The following is a 21,768-nucleotide window of genomic DNA, read 5'->3' on the forward strand; positions in this document are numbered from 1 at the left end:
CATCACTGACCGCCTCATGTTGGAGAATACTGACCAACAGATGAGAGGGAGACTGGAAATGGAGACACTGAAGTCCTCCTTCTTTGCCTTTGGTGAATAAAGAGCACACTGTCCTTCTGTCTGACCTGCTGTGGTCACTTGTCCCTGTCCCTACGCTCCCTTCCTGCCCTCCCCGAGTGACTGGTAACCACAGTCCAACGCATCCACCAAGTGTGGGCGAGAGACCCACCACGGTGGTTGTCTTTGGACTGCTGTGGTCACGTGGGGCTGCGGGGCTCTCCCCTCTCCTCCCTCTCTGGACAGACGCAGGGAGCCAGCATGACTAGGCTCTGGGACTCTAGCGCATTCACCTGGTGGCACAGTGGCTGGTCCCTACCTGTGATTGCACGTTGGCTCCAACCTGGGCCCCTTGGTAAGAATCCCCATTGAGTGACTGCACGCTCATGAACAAATCTCCAGAGTTTGACATGTTAAAAGAACTGGAAGAACCTGGAAAGGAAAGAGTGAGGCACCTGAATGACAGACAGGAAAAGGCCCCCGCACTGACGGCCAGGAGCGAGAGCGGCATGCAAAGCCCCCAAATACCACCAAACAGAAGTGCGTCCAGAGCCCGGTTAGTAGCAGGAGAAACAGCAGGTCACACGGGCACGCGGTCGGTGTTAGGGAAGCACACCTCACTCAGGGCTCAGCAGCGCTGCCGCCTCCCAGCCACCTCCAGCAGGGAGAGGAGACCCGTCCTCTCACCCGGCCTGCTGCGAGCCTGTCCCATGCCTCCAACGTCCTCGGGCGGCCCAGGTGGAGAACCCACATGGCAGGCAGCACCAGGGAGGACAGGCAGTCACACTGTGGCCCTGGGTGGGTCTGTTGTTATTCCTGACTTCTAGGAGGAAGGTCAAGCTCCTCGCGGGGTGGCCAGCACCCCAGAGGATCATGAGCTCAGGAGCCTGTGGAGACGGTCTACCTTCCCCACAACCTGCCAGAGCTGAGGAGGGCAAGATGGTGACAGGCCAGGAAGTCAAGCATGCACAAAGTCAGAGGCGCTGCAGGTGACGACATCGATGATCATAGAGTGGCTTGAGAAAGGGCAGCGGCCAGGTTTCCACCTCCCAGAGACGGAGGCTCCTCCAAGACGTGGCCTTTAGGTCCATCCTGGACTCCCTGGACCCCGCTGGCTGCAGAGTGGCAAACCTCGCCCAACCTCAGCTCAACGCAAGGGCTTGCAGAAGCTGAATATTATCCCGAAGTTGCTGTGCAGCTCAGCACATTAGGAAAGAAAGCTCAGCGTGCAAGGTTTGGTTAAGACACACGTTAGCCTGAAGAGGAGAGACCCCAGGGACCCAGGTCAGCCACGCTCCACTGCCTTGCTACCCCAGGGCTCGGGCCCTGCGCTCTGGCCCTCCTCCTCTAGGACAGCCACCCTCAGTGAGGACCCATGCCTCACGGTGTGTGCTTCAGCTCTGCAGGCACTCCCTCCTCTCCCAGGCTGGCCCTGGGCTCTGCTGCAGAGCCACACTGCCGGCAGGAGGGCTGCAGCCAAGCAGGAGGCTTCTCCCTGCAGAAGGACCACTAAGCTCTCTGCTCTGAACTGTGCCACTAGGCCATCTGCTTGCACCCACAGCACCATGACACTTCAAAAGCAAGAGCCACTTAGGGGAACTAGATGGCGTACAAACTGTTCTGCCTGCAAGGAACTAGCTGTTTACTACTAGAAGGATCCTCTAGGTATCGGCAGCTCCTGCTTTCCCAAGGAAGAGGAAATGCTTTCTTCAGGCATCAACCCCAGAACTGTGGCATCTCCACAGCTCTGCACCAGTCCCACCTCCTCTGGCATGTTTGTTAGCTCATCTAAAAGGAATTAGAAAGTTGGGGCTTAGTAAAACAGGCCTAAGGTCCGACCAGGTGTGGCTCATATGTGTAACTTCCTTCCATTAATATGATCAAACCTTTGCAAGTACCCTCCCCAGCCTGAGAGGAAGCACCATGCAGCATGGGTGCCACTCTTGTGTTAAGTCATACAACACCTAGGACTCTAGTTACTTCCCCTGAAGTCTGTCTGTAACCTCAGAGAGGAGCTCGCACTATAGAAGCCATTGCAGTAATCGTCACTATACCTGCTCACACTTGGAACCAAGAACCCAGATCAGAACTGTGACCACTCCACCAGACTGCTCACTCCCCAGCCAGAAGGCTGCTGATGTGACTGACGCCCTGCCTTGGCCCTGAGGGTGCCGGGCACTTGTCTCCCCAGAACCAGCACACAGGCTGTATGCCTGGCTGGTGGTTTATGGGAAATCAGTACAACTCTGAGAGATGGGAGCCCCCAAAGGGCTGCACTGTGCCAAGCGACAGGGCATCCATGGGCCTTGAAGGCAGAGCAGACACCACTTACAAGACACACACCACAATCGTCACAGATGATCTAAAAAATATATGTGCATAGATACATGGTAAATATGCCTGGCTGCCTAACGTGCACAGAGGTAAATATGCGCATATAAATGCCCTCCATGTACGAGTGCGTCTGTGTCAGAGCGTGATTGCAGAGTGCTCTCTGTTGTGCTGGTTCAGCACTTCAGTGTCTCTGAACGCCGGGCACAACACCATCATGGCTCCCGACTCTCCGATAAGCACCTAGGGCAGCAGCTGCATTGAAGGAGGAGGCTGGGTGCAGCTAATACCTCAGCCAGGCAGAAGTCCACCTGTAAACCTAGGAGTGAGGGCAAGTCCTCTGTGCCCAGCACTGGGGGTTGGAAGGAGCTTGTTACATAGTGGATCACCCCCGAGAGGCACACGGTCCCAGTGAGAGCGTGGGCTCTTGTGGAGAGGCTGTGGGAATCTCATGGGGCTGATGCCGGAGGGCGGGTTTGCTGAGATCCTTTGGGAGCCTCACCTGCAGGAGGCTGTGGGGCGATCAGCAATTAATACGAGCACATGGTAAGATGTGCTTGTCAGGTAGAACTTTCTGGATTTGGTGTAGGAATGCAGGCAAGTGGCTCAGTTAAACTGCCACACAGATATTTGGACATGTACAGAGAGATATATCAGCCCTCAACTACAAGGAGGACAGACAGTGGGTGGCCCAGGACCCTAACACATTTGCTTGGGAACACACATGATCTGGAGTCATTAATATCCATTTCCTAAAGCAATTTCCCCAAGGTTGCATTTCTTCCCTAAAAACCCTTTAGGAGACTTGAGTTTGTTCAATACATAATGATGGCAACAACAAAGTAAAAAACTTGTTGACTTCATAATTCAAACACACAAAAAGGAATAATAGTAACCAGAGCCCTACAGCTAGGGCAGCGCCGTGGACCCGGCACTGCTGACGTTCGGCGTGTGCTCTGCGGGACGGGGGGGGGGCGGGGGGCGTCCTCCCATCTCTGCACAAGGAAGCCCGGAAGGCGCTCCCTGCACAGCGCTGACAACACGGGTCTCCTGGGGTGCACATGTGCTCCCCGTGGAGAACCAATGACCCAGAAGGAAACTGGGCTGCTCTTCCTCTAAAGAAACTCAAAAGAGCTTCAAAATATCAGCTCAGCATTTCTCACTGATTTCAGTGAAGCGGCTGTGTGGGAAACAGGGCCTCAGCGCTGTCGTGGGGAGTCCAGGGTCAGGAGGACGTGTGGTTGTCTGCACCCCCACCCTCCTCCCTGTGTGTCGGCTTGATTATGTCTCACTCTTGCTCCCAAGGTGGGGCTCTAGATGTCTGAGGAGGTCTCAACTCGAGCCTTCATGACCTCATGGATAACAGGAAATGCACAACACAGCACTCTAGGTCTCTGCAGAAGAGGGAAGGACCAGGGCTTTACACCTGCTCCAACAGGTGCCCATCTGTGCCTTCTTGCTGTGTGAACTCTACAGCACATGGATCACCTAGACCTTGCTGACCACACCCAGGTCCTCTCCTCAGTGACGTGGATGAAGTAGTTTGAAGAGAAGGTGGCAAACAGGGACATGCAGAGGCCCTGAGCGCTGCTCCCCACGCAGCCCTGGGGCGGGGAGGACTCTACCTGCAGGAGGCGTGAGTACCCTGGTGATGCTTCTGGACAAAGGCCTGCTCCTGCGTCCCTAGGCTGCAGAGCGCTACCTTCATGCTATCCTGGTGTCTTATCACACGCCAACCCTTCTCTTCACGCCATCTCTCCTTTAAAATGCCCGAGAAGCAAGTGCCTGGCCTGATGGACCTGCCCACCACTTGGAGCGTTGCTCATGTCTTTCTGGGCAGGGGTTTGGGTTGAGTTAAGAGCAGAAGGAAACGCCCGCTGACGGCTTTTCCTGAGGAGGTATTTATCTCTCCACCCGCCTGCTACTGCACATAGGGAGGGGGTTTCCTCAGTCTCTGCTTTAGAATGAGCCCTGTGAGGGGCTCCCCTGCACGCTAGAACCAACAACCCAGGCACGACTGGAAGGCTTAGCTCAGGCTTTCCACAGTGACTGACTCTGTGCTCAGAACAGTCACATGAACTTTAAGCCACCAGAAAAATTCCTTTGAAAGCTATAATCACAGACTGACACTCCGTGAAAGGCCACATGATTCTTAAACACAGAGTAGGGCGTTAAAATGCTTACTTCTCTCTTTTCTAAGGGCTTCAGGAAAGAACAAATAGTTAAGGATTTAGAAATGAAGGGAGTCCACAGGGCCCTTCTAGGACTAGTCATAAATCATGCTGAGCCATCTGCGATGCAGATCTGAAGACTCGTTCTGATGTCTGCTTTGCATTGTGATAATCTTTGTGAGAGTGCTGAGTGCATTTTTGCTAATGTGGACAGAACTGCCTTCTTCCAAAGAGTCCACTGAAAATGTCTGTCCAGCAGTGCAGCTTGGCCTATGTGGCTGGGTCTGAAATTCGTGACAGCTGACCAGACAGGGAAGACGGAAACTCTCCAGCCTGGAGCGTGCTCCTCCCAGTGGCCCAGGCTGCAGGGCCGGACCAAGGCTCTCCACAGCCTTCTGCGAAGCCCAGGCACTCCTCGGCTCCTGGACACAGTTCCTTCTAAACAGCAGGTGGTGGTGGCACAGCCACTGGCCTGGGTAGCCTAGTGGTGACAAACTAGCGTATCTAGATGCTCACAGGAGGTATTACTGTGTGGAGACCTAGGTGTCTCCAACAGGCAGGAAGGGAACCCATCGTAGTGGACAAACAAGGTCTGGGTCAAAGACACCACTTCCTCTAAGTGTTAGACGGGAGGTTTTATACCACATCATGGTGGTGTGTATTTAAATTTGTTATTCACCCTCATTCTATTGTCATCAGCTTATTGGATGTGACTCACAGCCAATCCATGCATTGTGTTCACTACGGGGAAGGGCAGAACCTGATACCAAGCATCTAATAAGGGACCGAGTCTGTTCCTCCCTCACACACAGACACCAGCATGCTTCCAGAGTACACAGCAACAGGGTCGTGTTTTATGCATTACTGGCTTTTTGCACGGTGGAAATTCAGTACTCATGGCTTGAAGCACACTCAGAAATACCTAAGCTCAGGAATTGGTGACACTATGCACAGTCACCAAAATAAAGTGCACAGCACAGCATGTGACACTGAAACTTGGAAACTGGAATAGGAATAATTTGAATTAGCAACTGGTGATTTTCTTTGCAGTTTGCATAAAGAAAACCAACAAAATAAAACAATAAAGGATAATAGCTATAAACATGGTATAGAAATAACTGTAACCTGACTTGCAGATCAGAATGTGCCACAGAGTGAGCATCCTGCAGAGCAGCAAGCCAGCCAGGGCCCAGGTGCTACATGGGGGACAGCAAGACAGACAAGGCTGAACCCGGAAAAGACCTGAGGATGGAACCCCAAGGGACCATGGTGAAGCCTCAAGTCTATCTTATTTATTGGAATCTCTGGACTTAAAGGTCTCCTCAAGACCAGACCGTGCATCTGTCTCCAGCACACACGTCAATGCAAACCTCAGACGGACTCAACTGCACATAGCACCCTGCTGCTTCCATGTGAAAGTAACCCCCCAAAGTGGCATCAACGACAAAAAGAGCAGTTAGATCCACAAGTCAGCCCATCCTAAACCAAGAACCTAAAGAGTTCTTTCATCCCCCTCTCTGTGGGGAAGGGGAAGGAGCCAGGGTCAGGGGACAGAGAGTGAGGGAGGGCAGTGGGCAAGTGGACAGGGTCAGAGCCTGATATGTGCATGTTGGGGATGTCTCATTGGAACCCATCAATCTGCACAGTTAGTGGGATCGAAAGCTTATTTTAAAAGGACATTTTAGGAACCGTTAGGTATATCTGAACCGGCCTCCGTATTATACATTAACAGCATGTCAGCGTAGGATTGGGGTCCTGGTGATGTGCTCTTGGTTTTGTAAGAAAGCATCTTGTTCGCGGGTGATCCTGCTGGTGCTTTAGAGGTCTCGGGCCACGGTGTCTGCCACTTTCATGTGATGCCCGCAGGTCATGCTACGTCTCACAGAGGAAGATTTAGGGATGAGCCCGAGAGCTGTCAATTGTGAAATATAGCCAAACGCATATACAGATTCAACTTTTCTGTAGAATTTAAAAGTTTTAAAAATAGAATGCTAGGGAGAAGGTTATTTTAATGAAGCAAAGAGGAATAAAATTCTACCACAACCCGTGAAGAAAGAAATGAGTGAATCAACTATTAGGCCCACTTCATGGTGCGCTTTTAATTTCAACAGCAATAACAACTAATGTTTGTGGAGTCCTTCATTTGTGCAAAATGCTTCTCACAGTCTCACTTAATTTTCAAAATCACACCTTGATATGGAATAAGTTAGAGATTTCCCAGTGTGGTCTTGGGAGGGGATGATGGCTGGAAGGGAGGGTGGAGCTGTCTAGAATATGATTTTTTCACCTATGCTGTTTGAAAATTTTACCAGTGAACGTTAGGGACTATTAAATTCTTCATTTAAACAAGAAAAAGAAAAGAAATAGAAATAAAACAAAAACAGAAACAAAACCAAAACCCAACATAGAAAATGAGTGTAAATGGAGACTGAGCCCCCAAATCAAAGGAAGCACTAACCAGCGGAGTTGGGGGTGGAGGGCGAGTTAGCTTGGCTTCCGTGGGCTGACACGTTGGTGGCAGTGACCGCCGTTTTGGCAGCATAAATATTGGCTTCCTCTTGAAATTTACCTATGTTCTTCTTGTACCGGATTCTCTTATTTCCAAACCAGTTTGATACCTAGAGCAATTTAAGAGAAGTCACAAAGTTAATGTTTCATCCTTCAGAAGCTCTGCAGAAGGAAGGAAGGGCGTATTGACACACAGGCGAGGGTCTTAGGCTGCAGCATGAGTTAGGGGATCTGAATAAAGGCTCAGAAGGAGCAACCTCACAAAAGATCCCCTTGTTAAGGCAACTGAAATTTAGCAAAACCATTGATGGAAGTTGTTCTACAGAGAATCTGCTCATTTAAGCTAGGACTCTTTTAGCTTAGGGTAAGCATATTAAATTTGTTTACCTCCCAATTTAGGACACTAAAGTCAATGCATCAGGAGGAATGCCTGTTTCTTATCAATGCCAAAGCTGACTTCGAACAATCAAAACACAAAGACCTTTAAATAACCATATAAGTCTCTATCGACATACGGGTGTTTCCATGCACAGGTTGGTTTCAATGGCTTGGAAGTTAAATAGCTCTAATGTGGACTTAGATTCTTAGCTGTCATGTGCTGCCCCTGAGGATCCCCATAACCCAACCCAGCACATTTCACTGGGTGTTTCCTGCGAAGCTTGGTGGTGGACACACAAGAGAAATGGAAGCCCACAGCTGATTCCTTTGAATTCCAGGCTTTAATGGCAGATGCCAATAAACACCACAATCCCAAGTCACTTTCGTTTGCTAGTCTGCCCCTCAGTGTTCTCCCTGCAGCGTTCCGGGCCTGGTTGGGGGTCTCTGCCCACTTGCACCAAGACCTCTTTCAGGCTCAAATGGAGACTCAGCGCAGCTCAAGTTCACCCCCACCCCTGCTGGGGAGGTAAGCGCCAAACCCCACATTTTAGATGAGATCTTGAACTAAAATGTGGTGGTCTTGTGTAATTAGAAAACAAACCACAATTTGGTGAGGGGAGGTGAATCGGTCACACATGGAGCACAGCTTACATGTGATTTATACTCAGCCCCTGAACAATGGCAGATAAAGAAAATTTGTGCAAAGTCGTATTTACTTTTTAAGTGCATCCACAAAGGTAAAACATCGTGTAAGGTGGCCCCTGGAGGCCTGCACAGTTTAACCTAGAGCAGAAACTCCAAGTCTCTGCTATAGAGATCAAACTGCACCACTGTGATACCAGCAGAGAGAGAGAGAGAATTCCACAACCAAGTGCTTGTTTCATTGTTGATGCAGGAAAAGAGTCACACTGGAGGAGGGAAGGGGCACATCCACGCAGGGCCACTGCCGTCTAATGCCACCTTGAAATTCGGGTTTTCCTTAATGTCACTTTTGCCACTTACATGAATCAATCAGGGTCATCTTTTTTTTTTTTTAATTACTTATAAATAGGACAGGGAGGAAGCACAAAGGGAGGAAACTGGAAGAAAGGGAAAGATGAAGCAGTTCAGGAGGACTTTCCAGGAAGAAGGAAGGCCCGAGGTCCAAGTCATCAGCTGTGTGTGAGAACAGGAGGAAGAGGGAGCAGGGACGTGCCAGGGACGTCACGACGCCCTCGTGACGGAGAAGGGCAGGACCGGCAGGGACGTGGGTGTCAGTTTAGCACAATCTGCACTGCGACCCGGAAGGTCGAATGTCAAAGCTGCATTCACGTCCCACAGCCACGGATGGAGGCCTAGTGGGCGAGGGCCAGGGCTGCATAGGTAACCCGGCCGGACGGAGGCAAGTACAGATTTCCTGGGGAGAGTTGGATTTGAATCGTGAACGGGCCGAGTTGGAAGACCCTGGGGGCAGAGCAATAGCCAAGGAGGCAGATGAGGTGTAGCCTGGTGTCCTGGGAGAGAAGTCCCTTCCGGACACTTGAGCAGAGGCCCGTTGGTGCTGAGCGTGCAGAGAGAGCTTTCACAGCCAAGTGCTCAGGAGAGCTGCGGAAACAGTCTGCCCCGGGGCTGGGGATCGAGGTTTCTCCCAGCCCTGGGCGGTGCTGATGTGGCTCTATGTCCCTGCATGGAACAGCTGGGTGAGAGGAGGCTGGCTGGGCTCCAGGGAGCGAGGTGCTGGGTGCACTTCAGGTGGACTTGGGTCTGTGAGCATGCTTTTGCTTTGGGTCATGGGAGAAATCGATAGCTCTTAGCAGACTGCCGAAGAACCGGTGTCAAAAAGAGGTCAAGGGCCATTGGGTAGGGCTTGTAGGGCTTCCAGTGAAAGAGAGAACAAACAGTTCCTGAGCAGGTCGGGAGCGGGCCTCCAAGAAGAGCGAGTGACCAGGAGGGAGGAGGACCCAGGAGAACGGCAGGGAGGAGGCCAGGGCGGGAGACTCTCGAGGACGGTGCTAGCCAGAAATGGCAGAGGAGGCAGTGAGTCCCCTTGGCTTGGGGACTGGGGGCCAGTTCGACACTCCACGTGATCCAACCAACCCTAACTGACAGAGGGTTCAGCTAAGACCCCAGAGGGAAGAGTGAACCCCGAGAGTCCCCCAGTCGACGGTGCTGGAAATGGGCTCTTGCCTCGTGGTCTTTTGTGAAGTGCGAGCCATGGTGCCTCCCAGCAGGGCTGTTTGGCACATGCAGACAGCTGGGCTGCTGTGGGAGGGACAGGTGTGACGAGGAAGGAACAGCAGGCCGGCCCTGGGGTGGCGAGGAGAGAGAAGGGCAGCGGAGCAGGAGACATCTCCATGAGCACTGCACTGCACTGAGTCTCCACCACGAAGGCCAGTCGGCGGGACAGGCCAGGTCTCTGCAGATCTCCCACAGACCAGCTTGGAACAATCCCTTTCACTGTGAGAGGGGCTTGAAATTCTGCACCCCAGACCTGGACGTCATGCACAGGGCCCTTCAGTCCTTCTGTAGAAGGAGAAGAGGCCACGACTGAACTTCTCTGATTTTCCAATGAAGGTGCTTCATCCTGGAAGCCCTCGCTCAGCAAACTGCAGCCAACAGCAGGAAAGCGCTTGTGCTTTGCAAACCAGGGTCTACATCTGGACCAGAAGGCTGCAGCCCTAGGAAAACACTAGGCCACGTGAGTGTGGTCCCCACTCCAGCTTTCCCAGAACTGTTGAGGCCGGAGACGACCTTCGGCTGGGTCACAGCACCTAGGGACGTCTGTCCTCTGCCTCAGCTGACAGATGGTCTGAGGGCCCTCACCACAGCAGCCACCCAGGGCTTGCGGGGCCTCGGCAGTCCTACCCTTCCAAGCACCTCTCATGGGGCTCTGGTTCTGACGGTGCCTGTGTGCTCAGCTGCACACGCACTGGGTGGCGGGCCCAGCCCCTGTGGGGAGCAGTGGAAGCCGGAGATTTGGGCCAAGGAGCACCCACTCTCAGCGAAAAGTGACACGTGAAGCATCTGCCCCAGTGGCCTTCCCTGTTCCCTCCCATCCTGCTCCTGATGGAAATACATTTTGTTCTCTTGTGAGTGATAGAATCCTGAGGAAGTTTCTCTGGGAGATTTCAGAGCTATCGCGCTGGTCGCCATGAGATTGGAGTTGGTTGATATTTGAGGTTCAGACTGAAGGAGGAGATTGGGTGGATCCTCCGAGAAAGGAAAAGGAAACGCATAGTGTGTGTCCTGTGTCCGCATCGTCTGTGTATCCAGATCTAGGTCCACTGCGTCTCCCACCTGGCTACCTCACAGTGACACTGAGGACTCCAGGCCTAACAGGGTGACATGAGGTGCCTTCCCAAGTCCGCAGGCACCTGCCAGGTGGGGCAGAGGCACTCATGACATGTGCAACCACCCAGTGTGGTGGTGACGAAATAGAGGCCTTCAGTCCACAGGTGTGGGCTCAGCACGGTGGGGAAGACACTTCGGTCCTTTGTATCAAATGGCTACTTGATGACCAGCTTCATTCCTGGGTTGGTGGAGGAGGCGTGTTGAAGACCTCAGCAGGTCACAGGGGAGACTCAGACCTCCCAGGTGTGAGGACCGCCCTCTGCAGTGTAGACCTCAGCAGGTCACAGGGGAGACCCAGAGCTCCCAGGTGTGAGGACCTCCCTCTGCAGCAGGAGTGCTCCCTGGGGAGGGCCTTGGTGCTCTTTCCACTCTGCACTCCTCCTCCTTACCTGGCCTCATGGGGCTCAAACACCCAGAGGGGCAGACCCACCGCGCAGCCGGTGGGCTTCTCACCTGCGAGACCGTGATGCCACACTTCTTGGCTAACTCCTCTTTTGCTTCCTCACTGGGGTAAGGGTTGCTGAGGTGGGAATAGAAGTACTCGTTCAGGATCTCCGTGGCTTGCTTGTTGAAATTCCGTCTCTTCCGCCTTTGTAAAGAGAAAGGAAAGGTAAGAACAATAAAACCTTTACCCCATATAAGCACAAGAAGGGAGAGAATAGGACTGACTTCTGGGGAAAGGCACATTATTGAGCAAAAGGAGAATTAGACTGGCCGGGGACTGGATGCCAGAACCCCTGGAAGTGTGCACCCCTTCACCGGGTCTAAAGGAAGGGATGCAGACACTTTTGCACAGAGCTGCGAGGAGCAGGAAGTCTCAGAGGTGGGGCCCTCTTGGTGTGGAACCCCAGGCTGGTGATTCGGGTTGCCTCTCTGGGCCTTCGCTTCACTGACAACAGTGAAGAGAGCCGTCCTGAGCCCCCAGGTGAGCACAGGAGGAGCCAGATGAGTGCCCGGCAGAGTGCCCAGCAGGCTGAAGCTGGCCCTGGGTGGCCCCAGGTCTCTCTGCTTGGCTGGCTATCAGCCCTGGAATTCTCTTTTTTCAGCTAGTGAGGTGGACCGGCTCCTCCTAGGCACAGATGAAGGACTGCTTGCAAGGTCTTGGCTGGCCTGCCGTGGGGCCCCGGGTTCATTCAGGTCTGCCAGCCTGTGGAACAAACGCAGCCTCTTCCTTCTAGCAAACTGCCTCCTAACGATTAGGCAGACCCTGCAGCCACAGTTAAAGATAAGTTATCGCTTTCTGTCCACTCTATCCGCGTGCAAATGCATGCAGCATTTAAAAGGCACCTGGGGAAGAGGGCAGGGGACAGACTGAAATCACCCCTGACTGCTCGGCTTCCCTCAAAAGGAGAGAAGTGGCCCTTCTGAGCAAGAACAGCTGCTAAGTGGTAAAACAAAGCCCACTAAACCTTTCTCACACACAGGTTGCCAAAAGGAAGGAGGCCACTTCTGAATGAAAGCATTTTTCTGCCTTTTCACAAAAAGTGCTAATTGAACTAATTTGAAGTGAGAATCCCTGTACTTCCACCCAGCCAAGGCCTGCAGCTGGCTGGGAGCTGCTTAGGGAGGCTGTGCTCCTTGCAGACCTGCGTGGCCTCCTTGACGTGGTGGGCCCTTCATCTTTAAATTAGCTCTATTAGCACTTTAGTCTTTCTGGCTTTTATCAAAAGCTTTTCCTTATGGAATAGATTTCCGGAACCTCCTGGTTATGTCCGGATACAGAATTTCCCAATTTAGCCAACAGAAAGCACTGATGGCCTTGCTAGACAGGAAATTCAGCTAATATTGTGTTTCCAGGGTCCCACTTGGATTAATTAACACAATAAAGTGCCTGATTTTACCGGATGAACACCATCTGTCCACAGGTATTAACCACATCTGTCCAGATTATGCCAAGCCCAAGTCACTCTCCCAAATCATGCTGAGTTTCCGGGTCACCCAGCATCAGAAATTGGACAGATTGGATTAAAAAGCCCAAGTAAGAAGAGGCACGTGATAAAAGCTCCTGCAGGCCGGACTCTGAGGAAGGCAGCCGCGTGGCTCCGGCTCCAGCTGCTCCTGAGACACCCCCTGGCTGCTGCTGAAGGCAGGGGTCCTAGGCCTGGGGAACGGGCCGACGTCCCCTGCCTGGGAGAGCCTCGGGCCTCCCTCCCTGTCTGCATGAGCATGATGGGACTCTTCCAACTGCGCTCCAGGAAGCCTCTGGAATGGCGGTGCTGTGGGTGGAGTGGACAGCTGGAGAGGGGCCGTCTCACAAGAGGGCCCCCGCCCCTGGACGCGCTTACCACCTGTACGGAAGCTGTCTCTTTCAAGGCCCTTGAGGGACCCAGGATCAGGACATTTCAGAGTTTCAGGAGACAGTGAGAACAACCCTTTCTGAAGGTAAGAGGGTGGCACCTGGTTTCCTTGTGGTGGCTGGAGGCCTGACCAGCACAGTCAGTGGACACCCATGACTTCAAACCCATGGGACGCTCTGACAGTTGAGGATCTTGGTTTTTAACTTAAGAAACATGGATGCTGAACAATGTTGCTGGACAACACAGTGTTCCAGGGACAGGAACCTTTGGAATCACAGGGCCCCGGTAGACATTTTTCGTACGACTGGCGGTGGTGAGACACAAGGGGGTCGCAGACCATAAGTGTATCTCAGGCAGCCATCACCATGTCCACTGCATATCCAGGCACCTCCCAACAGTTTCCAAAACTAATTCCACCTTCCACCAAGCCGGCTCTGTTGTCCTTCACCCAAATTACTGGGTGGCCCCTCCGACTCCACTTCCGTGGTTGCTAATTCATTCATTCACTCAACTCTTTCAGTCCCAGCTGGTGCCAATCCTGGGTGTGACTAAGCTCTGCTGCTTCCTGGGCCTCATGAACGGCTGTCCCCAAAGCCAGTCCTGCCAGTTCTGTCCTTTCGCATCTGGCCATTTTGCTCCAGCCCTGGGGGCATTGCTATCTTGGTGGCGGGCTGTCCAGCAGTGCTTTTTCCATGTCTGTGCTGTCCGATGCAGTGACCATCAGCCTCGAATCTGCTTTGCAGCTGAAACACGGCTGGTGCAGCTGAGGACTAGTTTTTAGAATGTTGTTATTATCTGATATTTTAATTAATTCACACTAGTAGTCATGTAACAGACAGACAGTGCAGCTGCAGACAGACGGCTTCAGAGACAGCGCCAAGCAGCACTCTGGAGACAGAACTCTGCAGACCACAGAGGTCTGTGGTAGCCTACTTGCATCCCTGTGCAGGGTGGCAGGAAGGTCTCAGGTAAGAACACTCCCCTGAACATCTGTACAGATGCAAAGGTGCTTCAGACTTGCATCTGCCCTAGCGGGCACCCCGGCCTCAACAGCGGCTCCCCCAGAGCCTCGGCCAGTTCCGCGGTCTTCAGGAGAATCCCTGGAGGAAGCTTCCTGAGCCAGGATCCATTCAGGCCGCTAATGACTGACCGGCACAATGAGGTGGCAGGCGCCCGTGGAAAGCACGTGGCCCGTCATTCCTGCAGCAGAGGGCGGTGCGCAGACCGTGATCTGAACTCTCTGCGGTTTGCTTTTCATAGTATCCTATTTGTTCCCGCTTACAGAATTGGCCCATTGATACAGAAATAAAGCTGAGTTGTTGGGAAGATAAGTCACTCATCCAAGGTCATGGGGTCTTCAGGTTGTAGCCGAAATTCCAATTCCGTGCAATCACAGAACTCTCGAAGTGTCCCCGTGCCCCCATCCTCACCGGCACTGAGGGTTTCGCAGGTCAGGAGGCAGATTCGGAGCCCAAGTTCCTGGCGACTCTGTCCTGTCCTTCGGGCCTCACCCCCCTCTGCAGAACTTTGCAGCCTGAGCACAGCCTTCTGTGTGACCAGCGCCTTGGAGGCTCTCGGCACCTTGCTTCTTCTGTGCACCTCTCTCCACTGTAAGTGCCACAGGTTAGCTACGCCTCCCACAGGCAGCGCCTTCCAGGGTAGGAACCACATCTCAGAGGAGCTTGATGCAGAGCAAGTGCCGGGGGCGGGGGAGGGGGCGGGGCTTGCTGTGGTTGAACTATATCACTCTACCTGCCACGTCCCATCCTCTTGAGTGTGGTTTGTCCCAAGAGGTCAGGGGCTCTGTGAAAGCAGGGCCCACGTTCACATGTATTTTTATCCTCTTTGTCATTCCAGTGGTTGACACCGGCTCCCACCAGTGATGAGCCCAGTCAGGGACACGAGAAAGTCAGACAGTCCGACAGACCTCGCTGGCTGCCTTCCTATCCGGCGTCCTCTCCTTAGGTCACTCCCTTCAAGAGCAGCGGTGAGTGTCTGTGTTAGTGTCGCTGTCTCCCACAACATGTTACAGAAAGATCGTTCCCACTTTTGCTGAAAAACCTTAGGGGGTTAGTAAGTTCTGCTCATTCTCTTTAAGGAAAGCGTTTTTCCTGTCTTGAGCAATGCCTGGTTGTATGGCACAGTGCTGTCCACAGCATGAGAGGACAGATGCCGAATGTGGAGGGAGTGCGGGGTGCTGCTTCCAAGGCCAGCTCTCCTGGCAGTCTGGTCAACATAGGCAAGAGAGAAAGGATGCAGCCCATGCAGGACAGGCCCAGCCCAGGCCCCTGCTGAGAAGCACAGTGACAGGAACCCAGGGCCTGATCCTGGCGAGAGGCTGGGATGGGAACCCGATGGGATATGGCCCTTGGACCAGGTGACCAGTCAGCTGAACGTGGAGTCAATGCGAAGGGAGAGTGGGTTAAGCCTTAATGTGGAGTTTCTCCTGCCAGCCGTCAGGAGGACCACTGTGACCTGCATATGGAGGTGAGGCGTCTGGGAACGCAGCTCTCGGCTCCTCCACCGCAAGGATCTGCCAACAGCTAGAAGAGCACAGGAGGGGCCCTGAGCGGCAGACGGGCCTCTGCCTGAGCAGACCACACCTCCCTCTCATCCTGCAGGACCAGAGTAGAGGACCCTGCAGAGCCCGGCCCAGACCCACCAGCAGAAACTGGTTGTTGTAAGCGGTTAAATCTGTGCTAATCTGCTGCACAGCATTAGAAAGCTAATACAAGGCGTGTCCCAAACAAAGTATCAGCAGTGGCCTCCACATACCTACTGGTCAGGACACTAATCCTGTTATGAAGGCAAGCCCTCTTTGTGTTTTATTTGTCTTCCATGAAATCTTTTTTGGATGAGGCCCTGCCCATCAGACCCCTGTGGAGTAGCAGGTCCCTGGCAGAGAGTGCTATAGTGGCTCTAAGTAAGGTCTGCTCCCTCTCCCTCCCTATCATGGTGAGTGGTCCTGGAGGACGGGCTGTTGACCTCCCCGTCAGCAAGTCGGGGCAAATATTTACTTCTGGGCTGGGAAAGGCATTTGCCCAATGTGGCTGGCATGTGGGCGATGCTCTTCCAATAATGAGCACATCCACAGTGTAAGATGATCCCAACAGGACAATGGGTCAGTGTTTCGGTTTCCAATCTTGGCTCAGACACGATGATTCAAAGGTCACAGCCCCAGAGAGAAAGAGACCCTGTCTTAAAGCAACTGTCCTCTGGTGCTGAGGGACAATCCAGGCAGGGGCTGTGGAGGTGGAGCCCTGAGCACAAGTCAGCCTTGCCTGGCGTCTCCTGGAGTCTGACCTTCAGCTGGGCACAGGGGAATCACTGCAGGAAGAAACCCAGGGAGACAATGCATCTGCTCCGTCCTTTTCTCCCATCTCTTTCTTGAAAAGAACCCAGTCTGGGCCCGACTTTTCTTTCTTCAATCTCTGCCAACATAAACGCCAACTCCGCATTTTAACTAGGGAGTTACCATGGGGATGTGAGCAGCACAGGCAGCGAGTCGGCTATGGCACAGGAAGGGCCCAGACAGGCCGCCATCCCCGCCCTGCACACAGACGCAGCCAGGCTGGCGCGGGCCGTGGGCCGAGGGGGACGCCCAGAGGGTCCCGTGCCAGCTGACCCCCCACTCCCACTGCCTCGCTGGACCCAGCTGGAAGTGCTGCCTTCGTCTTCCCTTGATCCTGAGGCGGGGTCTGCTAGCTGGTATCCACACCGAGTACTCCATGCAGCCAGGTCACGGAGGAGGGAGTGGGAGGAAAGGCCCAGAGCCCTGCGGGGCCCATGGCCCCAGGAACAGAACTGTGACGAGAAACACAGTAGAGCTCTGTGGCTTCAAGGTGGAGGTCCAAGAGCAGCAGGGCATCTTTCTGTCTGACTGAAAAAGGGGTCCCATGGCAGGACTAACAGGCACACCTGACCCCCCGTGAGAAGCACCACCCATGGGGGCACCCTCGGGACCTGGGGAGCTGGACGGCAGCATCCCTGTTCAAGATGAACTGCAGACCACGCATGTGCCAGGCCAATTGTCAGGATATCCTTCCAGAGCAGATGAGAAATGGTAATCACCATCTTGCAAACCAGATGCCAAGAGTGGGCAGAATCCAAGGAATTGGGAAAGTCCTGGCTCCAGCGCAGGAGGGCCAGGGCTGGGTGGCCTGTCCTTGGTCCTTTGTTTGGTTCTTGAGCACCTGAAAGGACCTTCATGGCGTGTTCTCAGTGGGGTGCACGGGGCTCATAACGTCACAGTGAGCAGATGCTGTCTACCAGCTGGGCCCACAGCAGGAGGCCTCCTTCCTCTCTATGCCTGAGGGACCAGACCTCCCTGTCCCTGAACTCCCGAGACAGCCCGGAGTACGGGCACATGCTAATCAACTAACAAATACTGCCAAACTGAACTCAGCTGCTCTCTGCCTGTGTGGGAGGAGGAGACCGCGCCTCGAAACAGGCCAACCTGGCGCTCTTAGAGCAGGGTGCACTAGGGCATGCTGACTGCACCTTGCTGGTCAGCTGACCAGGGGCCCCAGGTGAGACGCACGTGAGACAGGTGCTCAGTGCTGGGAGAACCCCCGCCCCCAACCAGAGCTGTCATCCTTGGGGCTCACCAGAGGGAGTAGCCAAGGGAGGAAACCGTCCCTCCAAACCTGCAGCTTCCCAGCACTGCCCCCTCTGCCTGCCTGAGACCAGCGGTCCACCCTTCTCCCAGCCTGCCACACAAGACCTGGCAGCCATCCTCGGGTCACGGCCTGGCTCAGCAGTAATGTGGTACAGCCAGAGCCTTTCAAGAGCGCCAACCAGAGCCCCCCTCTTCAGTGGCTCAGGAGGCCAGCAGAGCCCCAGGACACTCACCGCGCATCTAGAAACCGGGAACGCAGGATCATGACGGCCTCGCACGTGCTCTGCTTGAGCTGCATCTGGATGGAGCTGAACTTGCGGTGGATGATGCTGACCATCCGCTCGATCTCCTTTGGGGAAATGGGCCTGGTCCGGCTCTGCTCTCGGAGGAGGTTCATCACGTGGGTGGTGAACTCATTGCAGGCCTGAAATGGAGAGCACAGATGGTCCTGAGGGCCCAGGCAGGCCCGCGCGGCGGAGCTGGGCCACTCTGCTACGGACCTGTGCAAGTGGAGAAAACTAGGAGAGCACGGCATCTTGTCAAGTAGATGGTGGGATAAACGACTGCCTGGAATTCCTTTTAGCTCGGTGGCCCCGAGTTTTGGCCATGATTTCAATTATTTAAGGGAAAAGGAAATCCTTAATTGATTTTTTCCTGGACTTTGCTACAGTGAAAGGTGAGAACGTAAATGCTGGTATAAAACTCGCTGCGCCACCCTTGGCCCCAGTGTCAGCCACAGTGAGAGCTGGGGTCAAAGGTATCGGGAGCTCTCTGCCTTGTTCATTATCTATGATGTGCTATCGCTTCCAAATATTCAATTTTGGGATGCATAAATAACCCAGAGAGTTCAAGAGGAAACACGGAATTAAAAGCTTCAGACTCTGGGAGGTTTCCCGTCAGCCATTTCCAGTTTTACTCCAACGCCCACACTCTCAGCCTCCTTCTGAGGAGCCACACTCCATAACACAGAGGGAGTCTGACCCCAGGGACTTCATAAAAATGACATCACAACAAAGGTTGGAGGACCCAGGATCCTCTCAGGTTATAGAACAAAATTCCACCAGCCCGGAAGTAAGCCTGGAAATCAAATTTCTCTACCTCCTTACTTTACAATTGGAAAACTGTGGCCCAGAGAGACAAAGGGACTTTTCCAAAGGCCCACAATAAGGAAAGCGAGGCAGAAGCAGGGCCCAAATGCCTCATGTCACGGGCCAGAGGCTCAGAGCCCCACTTGTCCCTCTGTAGACCAGGGCCCTTTGCTGGCATCCACAGTTTGGTTTCTTTAGCTGAACAGTTAATAAAACATGTCTTCACAGGTTGATTCAGTGACGCTGGGACACTGTATTAGATCCGTAGTGAGAAAGCTCAAGAGACCTGAACTCAAAGGCCCAAGTCAGCATTAACAGCAAAGCACCCTTAAGGTCGGCAGTGCTGTGCTGCGCTTGCTGCTGCTGCCCAAAGGCCTTCGCATGCGCCAACGGTGCAATGAGGACGTAGTGGTGCACGTTCTGTTCACCTAAGGAAGACGTCCAGCTTGACTGGCCAGGCAGCCGCAGACGCACCCACTGGGCTGGGTCTGCACTGGAGAGCAGCAGCCTGTTGGGCCCGGCCTCTGGGAGCACTTGAGGAATCCTTGCACTGTGCAGGCCTCTGCATGCCCGCGAGCCTGGCTCTGCCCACTCCTAATCCTTTGGCATGTCCAGTTGTGCCACGCTCCACCTGCAGCTGGAGCAAATCGCTCACCTGGCCTAGGAGGGGCTGTGAGAGCGCAGGCTGCCTGTTCCCTGCCCTGACGCTCAGGTGGGGTGGGATCACAGAGGGGTCCTCAACCTCTCTGTGCGTCTTCCTCCTTCCTGGTGAAATGGATGACAGCCTTGAAGGGTGTGGCACATTAAATGCGTCTCTCTCTGTGTGCCTGGCCCTACAAAGTCCTGGCACAACTATGGCTTCAAAACAGAGTCCTTGGAAACCCAGTCTACCACTGTGGCCGCCTCCAGCCTCCCTCCTGGGGGAAGTCAGAGTGTGATGAACACCAGCCTCCCTTCCATGTTCCGGCTGGGACCCATGCAGAACTGAGGAAAGCGTGATACAAACACGAGACCTGTCCTAGCAGCTGTCCCCAGCCAACCTCGGGCCCAGAACTGAGAGAAATTACACATGGCTGCCAGTGAGCCTCACCCCTGAGGCCAAGCAGAGTGAGGGAGGCACAGGCTGGACCCCAACCATCTTGCTGGAGGAGCAGCCGTCCAGGGGCTGAGGCCCCCAGCCGGCTTCACAGACTGCAAGGGAGGAGGGGTGGGGGGCACCGTTAGGTGTCCCAGCTCTCAGCTGGGGACACAGTGCTGGCTGGCCCATCTGTGCTTCACTGGGGTCTAGTTAGGTGCCTCCCCAGGCCTTCCTGTTCTGCCCATGGACACTGGGCACACTGCAGGGGAGCAAGGCAGCTGCTGAAGAGCCGCCCAGGAGTGACAGAGGCCCCGGAGAGGTGGCCCCAGCTGCAGGGCCCGATGCCCACAGCCCTGCCTGGGGTCCCCACAGTGGGCTGCTTCCGGGAGGTCAGGTGGTCTCAACTCCACGGGGTGCCAGCATCCGGGCTACAAGCAGCAAGTTAGTAGAGCCCTCCCAGACCCAGGGTTTCCACGGCAGACTCGGGAGGAAGGACACTGGAGCTCTAGTCGCCACCCCCCCCCCACCCTCCCAGGGCACGGGAGGTTCTAAAAGGCTCCGGGTTCTAGCACAAGGGAGGTCTGGGAAGAGCAACCAGAGAAGACGGCCTCTCAGGGAGACCTGCAGCAGAGGTCCAGTTGAATCCTGCTCTCCAGCCTCCAGGCCTCCCGCCTCTCCCTCCACTCCTTCCACTGTCCCAACAAAAACCAAGAGGGATCTTGGGGGCTGCTTAGCTGTGCACCAAGTAGACCCAGTGCAGCTCAGCATCGAGATGGAGCTCGCCAGCGGCAGTGTTTACAAAACCTGGAGGATCCTGCAAAGCTGCCGGAGGATCATTTTCACACACAGCCCTGGGGATACATTCAGGCTCCCGGCTCCGAGGTTCTGCTACCCCAACAGGCCACCAACAGCACCTGCTGAAAGTGCCCTCCTCCAGCCCCACTCCACAGACAGAACACTTCTTCCACTCCACTGAAAGCCTCCAGAAGCTTCTGTACTTAACAGCCTCTGGCTCTGAGGAGGGCTGTGACAGCCGACTTTCCCCAAACAAAATGAAATCCAGGCGTCAGCTGGTAAACCACAGACCTGGTAACTCCGTTCGGGAGCCAGTAGGCCACAGGGCGATGTTCTACTGGACCAGGGTGCCCTGCTTTGACAAAGGCCCATGAGGAGTTGTTTCAGAAGACACATCTCAGACACACCAGATTCTCCATAACCTGCTACTTCCTATCATTAACAACACAGCTAATTTTAATAAATTATTAAGCAGAAAGTGCCCCTGCAAAGAAGGAAAGGTTGCTTCGGTACTTTCTAAAATAGTAAATACCAACAACTACCATGACATGCCCACAGTTTGCTCGGTGTCTAGGGGCTCTTCTTGTGTTTCTAACTTCTAACATCTTTATTATTTAGAATAGGTCAGTGCCGGGGAAAAGTTCCTCCAGAGAACGTCTCTGTACCCACCTGCCTTGGGTGCCAGCATCTAGCCCAGGAAATCACAGAGGGGACAAGACATCACACTGTTCTAGGTGCAGCCAGGTATCCCAGAGGGTGCCCTGGTCAAGGGTCAGCACCAGAGCTCAGGGCGCTCTGGCTGGACATGGGACCAGGCACTTTCTGACCTCTGACCTCCCCTTCCTACCCTACATGGAAATGTGATGGCACCTCCTGTCCAGGTCCCCAACCCCAGAACTGCCTGGAGGAGCCAGGGCAGCCAAGTCAGCCCCAGGGAAGCCACTGGGATTGGTGGTTGGGACACGCTCCTGCTCACTCACAGGAGAATGGAGTGACAAAGGGGCTCGTGGGGAGAAGAGTCTGTCTCCTGAGCGGCCGGCATCCTGAGCTAGACACAGCCAGCTCCCAGCCCCTTCCAACCCGACACGCTCCCATCCCCAGAGTGAGGACCCACTTG

General features: G+C 54.1%; 1 protein-coding gene across 6 annotated transcripts in view; it reads right to left on the reverse strand.

The window, feature by feature from the left end:
* The window catches only part of Pbx1 (PBX homeobox 1), a 231,494-nt gene that overhangs the window by 23,206 nt on the left and 186,520 nt on the right, over positions 1-21,768 (reverse strand). For 4 of the 6 annotated variants that reach the window (XM_058574414.1, XM_046430263.2, XM_046430262.2 and 1 more), the window contains 4 exons: positions 17,924-18,114; positions 11,229-11,364; positions 7,018-7,177; positions 377-489 (listed from right to left, as the gene is read on the reverse strand). In XM_058574414.1, coding sequence (XP_058430397.1) covers positions 377-489; positions 7,018-7,177; positions 11,229-11,364; positions 17,924-18,114 — 600 coding nt within the window. The remainder of the gene's footprint in view (positions 1-376; positions 490-7,017; positions 7,178-11,228; positions 11,365-17,923; positions 18,115-21,768) is intronic. The other 2 variants (XR_009225463.1, XM_046430264.2) reach the window with 1 other exon arrangement.

Source organism: Marmota monax, unplaced genomic scaffold (assembly GCF_021218885.2).
Source record: "Marmota monax isolate L192 unplaced genomic scaffold, Marmota_monax_Labrador192_F-V1.1 WCK01_AAM20220418_F8-fsc00055, whole genome shotgun sequence".
Taxonomy (NCBI): Eukaryota; Metazoa; Chordata; class Mammalia; order Rodentia; family Sciuridae; genus Marmota; species Marmota monax.